Source organism: Oncorhynchus kisutch, linkage group LG18, assembly GCF_002021735.2.
Source record: "Oncorhynchus kisutch isolate 150728-3 linkage group LG18, Okis_V2, whole genome shotgun sequence".
Taxonomy (NCBI): domain Eukaryota; kingdom Metazoa; phylum Chordata; class Actinopteri; order Salmoniformes; family Salmonidae; genus Oncorhynchus; species Oncorhynchus kisutch.
In genome coordinates this window covers 13,052,612-13,062,050 of record NC_034191.2, presented here as the reverse complement: position 1 = coordinate 13,062,050, position 9,439 = coordinate 13,052,612, and the positions used below count along the sequence as shown (strand labels likewise).

Sequence of the window (9,439 nt, the reverse complement as noted above, 5' to 3'; positions counted from 1 at the left end):
CCTCTCTTCCTTCTCTCTCTTTCCCTTCTCTCTCTCTGTCTCCCTCTCTTCCTTCCCTCTCTCTGTCTCTTCCTTCTCTCTCTCTCCCTATCTTCCTTCTCTCTCTCTGTCTCCCTCTCTTCCTTCCCTCTCTCTGTCTCCCTCTCTTCCTTCCTTCCCTCTCTCTGTCTCTTCCTTCTCTCTCTTTCTCTCCCTCTCTTCCTTCTCTCTCTCTCTCTCCCTCTCTTCCTTTCTCTCTCTGTCTCCCTCTCTTTCCTTCCCTCTCTCCCTTCCCTCTCTCTGTCTCCCTCTCTTCCTTCCCTCTCTCTGTCTCTTCCTTCTCTCTCTTTCTCTCCCTCTCTTCCTTCTCTCTCTCTCTCTCCCTCTCTTCCTTCTCTCTCTGTCTCCCTCTCTTCCTTCCCTCTCTCCCTTCCCTCTCTCTGTCTCCCTCTTCCTTCCCTCTCTCCCTTCCCTCTTCCTTATCTCTCTCTCCCTCTCTTCCTTCCCTCTCTCTCCCTCTCTTCCTTCCCTCTCTTCCTTCCCTCTCTCTCCCTCTCTTCCTTCTCTCTCCCTTCCCTCTGTCTCCCTCTTCCTTCTCTCTCTCTCCCTCTCTTCCTTCCCTCTCTCTCCCTCTCTTCCTTCCCTCTCTCTCTCTCTCGTCCTTCCCTCTCTTCCTTCTCTCTCTCTCTCTCTCTCTCTCTTCCTTCCCTCTCTCTCCCTCTCTTCCTTCTCTCTCTTTCTCTCCCTCTCTTCCTTCTCTCTCTCTGTCTCCCTCTCTTCCTTCCCTCTCTCTGTCTCCCTCTCTTCCTTCCCTCTCTCTGTCTCTTCCTTCTCTCTCTTTCTCTCCCTCTCTTCCTTCTCTCTCTCTGTCTCCCTCGCTTCCTTCCCTCTCTCTGTCTCTTCCTTCTCTCTCTTTCTCTCCCTCTCTTCCTTCTCTCTCTCTGTCTCCCTCTCTTCCTTCTCTCTCTTTCTCTCCCTCTCTTCCTTCTCTCTCTCTGTCTCCCTCTCTTCCTTCCCTCTCTCCCTCTCTTCCTTCTCTCTCTCTGTCTCCCTCTCTTCCTTCCCTCTATCTGTCTCTTCCCTCTCTTTCTCTGTCTCTCTTTATTTTGCTGTGATTCAGTATGGTGAAGTGTGGTCTGATGTGGAGAGACAACTGTATATATGAGGGTATTCCCGGGGTGGGCCAGCATCTGTACCTTAAGTATGTCTACGTTGAACTCTAAATCTTCACAGCGGGGTCAACCCCCTGCACGAGGTTCGGCCCGATTCCCCTCCCCAGGTCGCCTTCCCAGACAGCATGATTGGTGGGATTGGGCAGAGGAATGGGCTAATTTGGACATTCCGTTTGTGTTCCCGTTTCGGGAGATGCAGTCGCTGAGGGAGCGGAACATAGTTGAGAAGAAGGACATCAGTAAGTTGGAGCTGCTGCAGACGTACCACAATGAGACACACTACATGGACTTTCTGGAGCAGCCAGACTGCAAGGTTCTTATTGTCATGGACGGGATCGACATCTACCAAGGAAAACTCGACTTCAAGGTACTGAAGGTCTCTCTCTCTCTCTCTCTCTCTCTCTCTCTCTCTCTCTCTCTCTCTCTGTCTCTCTCTCTCTCTCTCTCTCTCTCTCTCTCTCTCTCTCTCTCTCTCTGTCTCTCTCTCTCTCTGTCTCTCTGTCTCTCTCTCTCTCTGTCTCTCTCTCTCTCTGTCTCTCTCTCTCTCTGTCTCTCTCTCTCTCTCTCTCTCTCAACATCCTAATCATTACAAAACATCTATTCGATCAAATAAACAATTATTGTTTGTTAACCAAATTCGACACTTATTGACCTCCATACAAAAACTCCTTGCTCGATGAGAGAGAAAAAACGCCACCTGCTGGAGAAGAAAGATATTGACAGATTGAGTGCAGTTATTTCAATTCAAGGGCTTTATTGGCATGGGAAACATGTGTTAACATTGCCAAAGCAAGTGAGGTAGACAACATACAAAGTGAATATATAAAGTGAAAAACAACAAAAATTAACAGTAAACATTACACATACAGAAGTTTCAAAACAGTAAAGACATTACAAATGTCATATTATATATATATACAGTGTTTTAGCAATGTACAAATGGTTAAAGGACACAAGATAAAATAAATAAGCATAAATATGGGTTGTATTTACAATGGTGTTTGTTCTTCACTGGTTGCCCTTTTCTCGTGGCAACAGGTCACAAATCTTGCTGCTGTGATGGCACACTGTGGAATTTCACCCAGTAGATATGGGAGTTTTTCAAAATTGGATTTGTTTTCGAATTCTTTGTGGATCTGTGTAATCTGCTTCGTCTCTTCGTACATGCCTGCAAACAACACTGGCTGGCTGGTTAACGAAAGTTCCCGAACTCCACCGGCATTTCCCGGAACCGTGTGCGGCAAATGTACAGGAGGAAACACGTGGCCAGGCACGCTTATCAACTGCATAATATAGATCAAAATATTGTATTAAACATCTGGCGGCTTTACATCCTAATTGAATATAGTATATTTTAATAGCCCGACGAGTTATCTCAGTTCGTTCATCATGACGTTGATGTGCTACAACAAAGGTTGCGGACAACGATTTGACCCAGACGACAACGCTGGTGGTAAGTAAAGCTGAAAAGGAATTTAACTGGCTGTGTTTAACAAACTATGAATGTCTACACACGGCATTCTCAGTTTAGGAATAGTTGAATGTTAGATATTGTACACGTTCTTTACTATTAGCAAGTGACAGCTGCAAACGTGTGCCTTTGTGGATTTTTGTGCGCTACTCCCGTTACGGAATCGCATGGAACACGTTGGAGACGTAAATATAACCAGGGCGGATCACCGACATTTTTTTGTATGATCTGAAAGGAAAGTGTTGATACAATGAAATATATATTTTTCATATGTTTTATGAAGCTAGATACTTCCGTATTTTGCTCTTCCGTATTTTGCTCTTCCGTATTTTGCTCTATCATATTAATGAATGTTCTCCTCCATAGATGCCTGCACCTTTCACCCTGGCGTGCCTGTTTTTCACGATGCTCTTAAGGTAGGGTCAACCTTACCCTGACAGAACCACTAAACACAGTATGTGAGTAAGACTGTTGGGACAATAACGGTAAGGCTGCTGGTTCGAATCCCAGCGACGACTAGGTGAGACATCTGCCCACGTGCCCTTGAGCAAGGCACTTTCTCCTGTAAGTTGCTCTGGATAAAAGCATCTGGTAAATGTACAGCGGTGTCCTCTGCTAATCACCTCTCATTCATCTCCACTTACCTGAACACAAAACATAGGTGATAAAAGCAGATGAAGGAGAGGAAACGAGGTCTAGAAAGATTTTTATAGACTATTGACTGTGTGGGTAATGAACCCGTATTGTGGTTGACCTGACTGTGTCCTGTAGGGCTGGTCCTGCTGCACGAGACGCACCACAGACTTCTCAGACTTCCTCAGCATAGAGGTGAGTTAACCCCCCCCCCGGCTCTGTCTGCTCCCTCTCCGAGATAGAAGAGAAGAGGTCTTTGTAAAGTTTCAGAAGTGTTCACTATTACATGTGGATATGCTAAAGTTGAAGGGTGTGTTTCTCTCCTCAGGGCTGCAGCAGAGGTATCCATAACAGAGAGAAGCCAGTGGAGCCGATCCTGCCGGAGGTGACGAGCTCAGAGGGGAGGAGAGAGAAGGGGGAGGAGCTAAAGCCTCGTGGTGACCCCTATATCATTCAGGCTCCTAAACCACTAGAGCTGATACACAGACCCAGGTAACACACGTTACTCAGGTGACACACACACAGTTTGTGTTTATCCTTAGTGATCATGCGTGTGTGTGTTTCAGTGGTGATGAGCCCCTGGTCAGACTTCAGCAGAAGGTGTTCTCCTCTCTGAGACAGGCTCTGGAGAAACTGCAGCTGGCAGAGAGCAGGCAGCCTCACAACACAGGTATGCTGTTGTCATAATGGACCTATAACCTGGCTCTGATAGGATTGAGAGGTGGGTGGCTCACAGGCTCTCTGTCACTGTCTCCCACTAGAGGAAGAGGGGGTGAAGATTGGCACGTCCTGTAAGAATGGAGGCTGCTCCAAGGTAGAGTACTACTCCATTTCTCAGTGTGTGTAGAAGTTACCAGTCATGGCTCAGAGAGTGATGAGATGAATAGCTGTTTTGATTTAGTGTATTGTGTTGGTGTGTGTCCTGGTTCCTCTCCCTTGTAGTCTTTCTCTGGTCCAGGGAGTAACGAGGAGAAGTGTAAACACCACCCTGGAGTCCCTAACTTCCACGAGGGGTGAGACCCAAAAACACTTGAGATTCTGATGTCCTCCTCCTGTACAGTATATCTGGATAGATGTGTGATCAATGACTGTTGTTGGCCTCTGTTCTGGGCTTGTCACCTGTCTGTCAGGATGAAGTTCTGGAGCTGCTGTAGGAGGAAGTCGTCTGACTTTAACTGTTTCCTGGCCCAGGAGGGCTGCACCACAGGAAGTCACCTCTGGAGGAAACCAGACAAGGTCAGCACCCCTTCAGAGTTTAGCTCAGGCACTGACTCAGACAGATTCACACAATCAGAAGTGCGCATGCCCCCCCTCCCCCATATTTATTTATCTCTGCCCCCTCCAGGGGATGAAGGTGGTACCGTGTAGGTTTGATTGGCACCAGACAGGCGGCCAGGTCATCATCTCGATCTATGCCAAGAACTCTCTACCAGAGCTCAGCTATGCAGAGGCCAACGGCACCACGGTACACACCACACACAGGCTAACAGATATTTGAAAATGCTAGCCTTTTGTGTCAGTGGTTAGTATATCTGTGTTCTAGGTGATCATCCGTGTGGTCTTTGAGGGAGAGAAGGAGTTTGAGCAGAAGATCAACTTATGGGGGGTGAGTGACGAAGATGATGGTGGTAATGAGCTGTTCATTGTGACAGTGTGGATGGGCAGAAGGCATCATACAAAGTACCTATTAGAACTCTTAAGTCCTTTAATAGGATCTCTGTGGTAGTCATAGTTCATCTCCCTCTCATGTCTCCTAGGTGATCTCTGTGGTAGTCATAGTTCATCTCCCTCTCATGTCTCCTAGGTGGTCTCTGTGGTAGTCATAGTTCATCTCCCTCTCATGTCTCCTAGGTGATCTCTGTGGTAGTCATAGTTCATCTCCCTCTCATGTCTCCTAGGTGATCTCTGTGGTAGTCATAGTTCATCTCCCTCTCATGTCTCCTAGGTGATCTCTGTGGTAGTCATAGTTCATCTCCCTCTCATGTCTCCTAGGTGATCTCTGTGGTAGTCATAGTTCATCTCCCTCTCATGTCTCCTAGGTGATCTCTGTGGTAGTCATAGTTCATCTCCCTCTCATGTCTCCTAGGTGATCTCTGTGGTAGTCATAGTTCATCTCCCTCTCATGTCTCCTAGGTGATCTCTGTGGTAGTCATAGTTCATCTCCCTCTCATGTCTCCTAGGTGATCTCTGTGGTAGTCATAGTTCATCTCCCTCTCATGTCTCCTAGGTGATCTCTGTGGTAGTCATAGTTCATCTCCCTCTCATGTCTCCTAGGTGATCTCTGTGGTAGTCATAGTTCATCTCCCTCTCATGTCTCCTAGGTGAGCTCTGTGGTAGTCATAGTTCATCTCCCTCTCATGTCTCCTAGGTGAGCTCTGTGGTAGTCATAGTTCATCTCCCTCTCATGTCTCCTAGGTGAGCTCTGTGGTAGTCATAGTTCATCTCCCTCTCATGTCTCCTAGGTGAGCTCTGTGGTAGTCATAGTTCATCTCCCTCTCATGTCTCCTAGGTGAGCTCTGTGGTAGTCATAGTTCATCTCCCTCTCATGTCTCCTAGGTGAGCTCTGTGGTAGTCATAGTTCATCTCCCTCTCATGTCTCCTAGGTGAGCTCTGTGGTAGTCATAGTTCATCTCCCTCTCATGTCTCCTAGGTGAGCTCTGTGGTAGTCATAGTTCATCTCCCTCTCATGTCTCCTAGGTGATCTCTGTGGTAGTCATAGTTCATCTCCCTCTCATGTCTCCTAGGTGATCTCTGTGGTAGTCATAGTTCATCTCCCTCTCATGTCTCCTAGGTGAGCTCTGTGGTAGTCATAGTTCATCTCCCTCTCATGTCTCCTAGGTGAGCTCTGTGGTAGTCATAGTTCATCTCCCTCTCATGTCTCCTAGGTGAGCTCTGTGGTAGTCATAGTTCATCTCCCTCTCATGTCTCCTAGGTGAGCTCTGTGGTAGTCATAGTTCATCTCCCTCTCATGTCTCCTAGGTGAGCTCTGTGGTAGTCATAGTTCATCTCCCTCTCATGTCTCCTAGGTGAGCTCTGTGGTAGTCATAGTTCATCTCCCTCTCATGTCTCCTAGGTGAGCTCTGTGGTAGTCATAGTTCATCTCCCTCATGTCTCCTAGGTGAGCTCTGTGGTAGTCATAGTTCATCTCCCTCTCATGTCTCCTAGGTGAGCTCTGTGGTAGTCATAGTTCATCTCCCTCTCATGTCTCCTAGGTGAGCTCTGTGGTAGTCATAGTTCATCTCCCTCTCATGTCTCCTAGGTGAGCTCTGTGGTAGTCATAGTTCATCTCCCTCTCATGTCTCCTAGGTGAGCTCTGTGGTAGTCATAGTTCATCTCCCTCTCATGTCTCCTAGGTGAGCTCTGTGGTAGTCATAGTTCATCTCCCTCTCATGTCTCCTAGGTGATCTCTGTGGTAGTCATAGTTCATCTCCCTCTCATGTCTCCTAGGTGATCTCTGTGGTAGTCATAGTTCATCTCCCTCTCATGTCTCCTAGGTGATCGATGTGACTAGCAGTGTGGTGAACATGATGTCTTCCAAGATGGAGATCTCTATGGGGAAGGGGGAGCCAATCACCTGGGCCCGTCTGGACCTGCCCTCTCCCACAGACACGCCCACTGAGGGGGGGAATGGGATTGGAAAGGCGTAGAACTAGACAGAAGGAAATCAATCACATGGTACATGCTCCTCCCATATGTTTTAGTGAACCTGTTGAAGATCGGCTGAGAGCAGTATTTTTTACTGACATGCTACTCAGAATGCGGAGGCTAAACTTCACTGAAACACTGTCTGAAGGCGATAACCATCAGGTCTTCCTACTGAAACACAGTAACCATCAGGTCTTCTTACTACCTCCTCACTTGAAAAGAGATGCAGGCAGCTATCACCCTAGCATCCTTCATCAGGATCTGTATCTAAGGAGCAATTGGGGACAGCCAGTCAGAATGTAAACTGTTCTCACACACACACACACACACACACACACACACACCAGAGGAGGACAGGCTCATTGGAATGGCTGGAAGGAATTGAACAGAGTCGAATGTAGTTTCCATATGTGTTTGATACCTTTTCATTCATGCCACACACACAGTCCTTCTGTTCTTTGTCAATTGCATTTGAGGATATTTGTGCCATTTATTGATATTAGTTGCCTTCCAGAAAATGTAACCTGTCAAATGAAGGTCTCTTACTTTAACAGTCTTTGTTTTAGGTTGTAATTGTTTTTGCTCACTTCTGAGATCTGTGATTTAGTTTCACTCTTTACTTGCTGTTGTTTCCATACAAGGCAAATAAAGCTATGAGCTCTCCCACAGACTTAATAAACCTCTGAACCTACATTGTAATTACAGTGTCGGCTATCTTCATACCAGAGAGTTAACGCTCACAAACCATGACTTTATTAAACGTCGTTTTACTAAAAGCACATGGTACGTTCAGCGGTGGGAGAGGATGTGGCTTCAGACTGGCTCAGATACTACAGAGTGTAAGGCAGGGTGGGAGAGGATGTGGCTTCAGACTGGCTCAGATACTACAGAGTGTAAGGCAGGGTGGGAGGATGTGGCTTCAGACTGGCTCAGATACTACAGAGTGTTAGGCAGGGTGGGAGGATGTGGCTTCAGACTGGCTCAGATACTACAGAGTGTTAGGCAGGGTGGGAGGATGTGGCTTCAGACTGGCTCAGATACTACAGAGTGTAAGTCAGGGTGGGAGAGGATGTGGCTTCAGACTGGCTCAGATACTACAGAGTGTAAGGCAGGGTGGGAGGATGTGGCTTCAGACTGGCTCAGATACTACAGAGTGTTAGGCAGGGTGGGAGGATGTGGCTTCAGACTGGCTCAGATACTACAGAGTGTAAGGCAGGGTGGGAGAGGATGTGGCTTCAGACTGGCTCAGATACTACAGAGTGTAAGGCAGGGTGGGAGAGGATGGGGCTTCAGACTGGCTCAGATACTACAGAGTGTAAGGCAGGGTGGGAGAGGATGTGGCTTCAGACTGGCTCAGATACTACAGAGTGTAAGGCAGGGTGGGAGAGGATGTGGCTTCAGACTGGCTCAGATACTACAGAGTGTAAGGCAGGGTGGGAGAGGATGTGGCTTCAGACTGGCTCAGATACTACAGAGTGTTAGGCAGGGTGGGAGGATGTGGCTTCAGACTGGCTCAGATACTACAGAGTGTTAGGCAGGGTGGGAGGATGTGGCTTCAGACTGGCTCAGATACTACAGAGTGTAAGGCAGGGTGGGAGAGGATGTGGCTTCAGACTGGCTCAGATACTACAGAGTGTTAGGCAGGTTGGGAGGATGTGGCTTCAGACTGGCTCAGATACTACAGAGTGTAAGGCAGGGTGGGAGAGGATGTGGCTTCAGACTGGCTCAGATACTACAGAGTGTAAGGCAGGGTGGGAGAGGATGTGGCTTCAGACTGGCTCAGATACTACAGAGTGTAAGGCAGGGTGGGAGAGGATGTGGCTTCAGACTGGCTCAGATAGTTAGGCAGGGGGTGTGACTTTCTCAGGTGTTGTGAGAGTGTAAGGCAGGGTGGGAGAGGATGTGGCTTCAGACTGGCTCAGATACTACAGAGTGTAAGGCAGGGTGGGAGAGGATGTGGCTTCAGACTGGCTCAGATACTACAGAGTGTAAGGCAGGGTGGGAGAGGATGTGGCTTCAGACTGGCTCAGATACTACAGCGTGTAAGGCTCAGGGGGTGTGACTGTGTTAGGCAGGGGGTGTGATTGTGTTAGGCAGGAACAGGAACAGTTAACCCACTGTTCCTAGGCCGTCATTGAAAATAAAAATTTGTTCTTAACTGACTTGCCTAGTTAAATAAAGATAAAATAGACACACACACAGAGGTTTGAAAAAACATGAATGTTTATTTCTACATCAAATGCCCAATAATGGCCCCCTATACTGGTGATGGACTGTTGTGTTGCATCAACAGGACATCAGCAATGTTCTCCTGTCTCCAGGTTCCCCGTCCGCCCCCAGAACAATGTCTCTCCCACCCTGTTCTTGGTGTGTCTGGCCCTGCCTGCTGCGATGCCGCTACGGGATTAAATACACCTCAAAGTCCCAGCCTGAACCCAGTTATCTGGTCCTACGGAGGGAGGCATAAGTCGCTCTGGACAAAAGTGTCTGCTAAATAACTAAAATGTAAATAAAATCAATCATTCAGTCAATAAAAGTG

At 47.7% G+C, this 9,439-nt stretch overlaps 1 protein-coding gene across 7 annotated transcripts; it reads left to right on the top strand.

Moving 5' to 3' along the window:
• The first annotated feature begins 2,315 nt into the window (after positions 1-2,315).
• LOC109909279 (cysteine and histidine-rich domain-containing protein 1) lies at positions 2,316-9,439 on the top strand. Of its 7 annotated transcripts, XM_020508351.2 has the most exons (12): positions 2,321-2,604; positions 2,989-3,038; positions 3,394-3,450; positions 3,584-3,747; positions 3,822-3,925; positions 4,017-4,069; positions 4,198-4,268; positions 4,386-4,491; positions 4,601-4,720; positions 4,799-4,861; positions 6,750-6,930; positions 9,222-9,439. In XM_020508351.2, the coding sequence occupies exons 1-11, from the start codon at positions 2,541-2,543 to the stop codon at positions 6,900-6,902; spliced, it is 1,005 nt and encodes a 334-aa protein (XP_020363940.1). In that variant the 5' UTR covers positions 2,321-2,540; the 3' UTR covers positions 6,903-6,930; positions 9,222-9,439. The 7 variants fall into 7 exon arrangements, 6 of the variants coding, with proteins under 6 accessions (XP_031652125.1, XP_020363941.1, XP_031652124.1 ...); XM_020508352.2 differs by lacking the exon at positions 9,222-9,439 and having other exon boundaries at positions 2,318-2,604; positions 4,610-4,720; positions 6,750-7,599; XM_031796264.1 differs by lacking the exon at positions 4,799-4,861 and having other exon boundaries at positions 2,319-2,604.

Excerpts from the sequence above, each read along its gene's own strand:
- LOC109909279 (XM_020508351.2), top strand. The coding sequence starts at position 2,541 with ATGACGTTGATGTGCTACAACAAAGGTTGCGGACAACGATTTGACCCA. Across the intron at positions 3,748-3,821 it reads GAGCTGATACACAGACCCAG|TGGTGATGAGCCCCTGGTCA; the intron begins GTAACACACGTT and ends TGTGTGTTTCAG. Across the intron at positions 4,492-4,600 it reads TCTGGAGGAAACCAGACAAG|GGGATGAAGGTGGTACCGTG; the intron begins GTCAGCACCCCT and ends TGCCCCCTCCAG.